This window comes from Varanus komodoensis, unplaced genomic scaffold, assembly GCF_004798865.1.
Source record: "Varanus komodoensis strain SLA01 unplaced genomic scaffold, ASM479886v1 scaffold7_1, whole genome shotgun sequence".
NCBI lineage: Eukaryota > Metazoa > Chordata > Lepidosauria > Squamata > Varanidae > Varanus > Varanus komodoensis.
In genome coordinates, this window is record NW_025336479.1 from 5,994 (window position 1) to 7,248 (window position 1,255).

At 56.8% G+C, this 1,255-nt stretch overlaps 1 protein-coding gene across 1 annotated transcript in view; it reads right to left on the reverse strand.

The window, feature by feature from the left end:
- Positions 1–252: 252 nt before the first annotated feature.
- The window catches only part of LOC123035509 (polymeric immunoglobulin receptor-like), a 37,511-nt gene continuing 36,508 nt past the window's right edge, over positions 253–1,255 (reverse strand). Inside the window, exon 12 of the mRNA XM_044453796.1 lies at positions 253–655. Coding sequence (XP_044309731.1) covers positions 506–655 — 150 coding nt within the window. The 3' untranslated portion in view covers positions 253–505. The remainder of the gene's footprint in view (positions 656–1,255) is intronic.

A 1,255-nucleotide genomic window follows, 5' to 3' on the forward strand; every position in this document is an offset into this window, starting at 1 on the left:
AGGCAGAGTGTGTGGGTGTCAAACCCTCCCAATAGTTGAGATGAGAAAATCTTCTGCATGCATCCGAGGGAGTGGGGGACGTTCTCTCTCTCCTCATGCACGAGACACAGAAAGGGTGGGGGGGATGCCCTCAGGCAGCAGAGTGTCTTGGTCCAGCCCACCGGCCTCTTCAACAACGCCCCTCTCAGGCAGGCAGCCCCTGCCTGCCTCTGGCACTACATACAGTCCGGGGTGGGTGGGGGGGGGCGAGATTATCCGCCCTGCCTGTAGGACAGGAAGAATGGGGATCTGCCCTAACATTTAGGCAGAGCAGCAGCAACGTCTGTGGAGACAGGCCCCTGCCCTCACTTTTCAGCCCCGACTTTCCCTGGGCCCCCGAGGTTGTTCTGCGTGCAGCCATGCCTCTTCCGCGCAAATGGGACCTCTCTCGCTGGCCGATCACATAAGGCACAGGTTGTGGAGGCGTGTCAGTCCCTGGTGCACGATGCTACTGGCCACGGTCAGACTACTTTGCCACTTCTGTGTAGATTACCTCCTGCGTTCGGGGTTGTGGGAGGGCATGGCCATGGGGAGCAACGTTGTCATAGATGGCCTGCTCCCTCTGATCCGAAAAGGCCAGCGTGGCATAAGAAACCTCCTCCCTCTTCTCCAAAGCCTGCAACAGAAAGCACGAGTGTGAGACCGAGCACTGGCAATGCACCCAGTTACCCAGGGAGGGCATGGGCTGCCCCACACTGGAGGCTTCGAGTTGTCAGGGATGCGTAACCGGGGAGTTCTGCACTGAACAGAATGATGGACCCAATGGCTTAATTGTTCCCCCCCTAATCTGCTATTCTAGCATGGACTCAAAGAATCTTGTAGCCCAAATCACGTCAGCATCTGGGTGGTGATCAGGAGTGATGTTCTCAGTGAAGGCATCTTCTCTACGGAATGTAGAAAGGTGGGCTGGTGAGAACTGAGCTCAGTGTAGGGAGGACTCCACTGGCCCATGGACAGTATCTGAAGGGCTGTAGGTATTTTAGATTCCCAGCTTCTCTGTTAAAGGCAGCTCTCTGACCTTTGAGCTGAAGCAGAGCTCTTCCTCTGCCCCCTCCCCAGCCCCTCACTACCTTTCAGCAGAGGAAAACTTTGCAGAAGCTGAGAGACCCCCAAATGGTGTGTATTGGCAGGATGGGGAAGGGGGGACCTCTGAGTGGGTCCCCAGATGAGGCAGGTTTGGCCTTTGAGCCCGCGTTCCACACCCCTGCACTGCAGA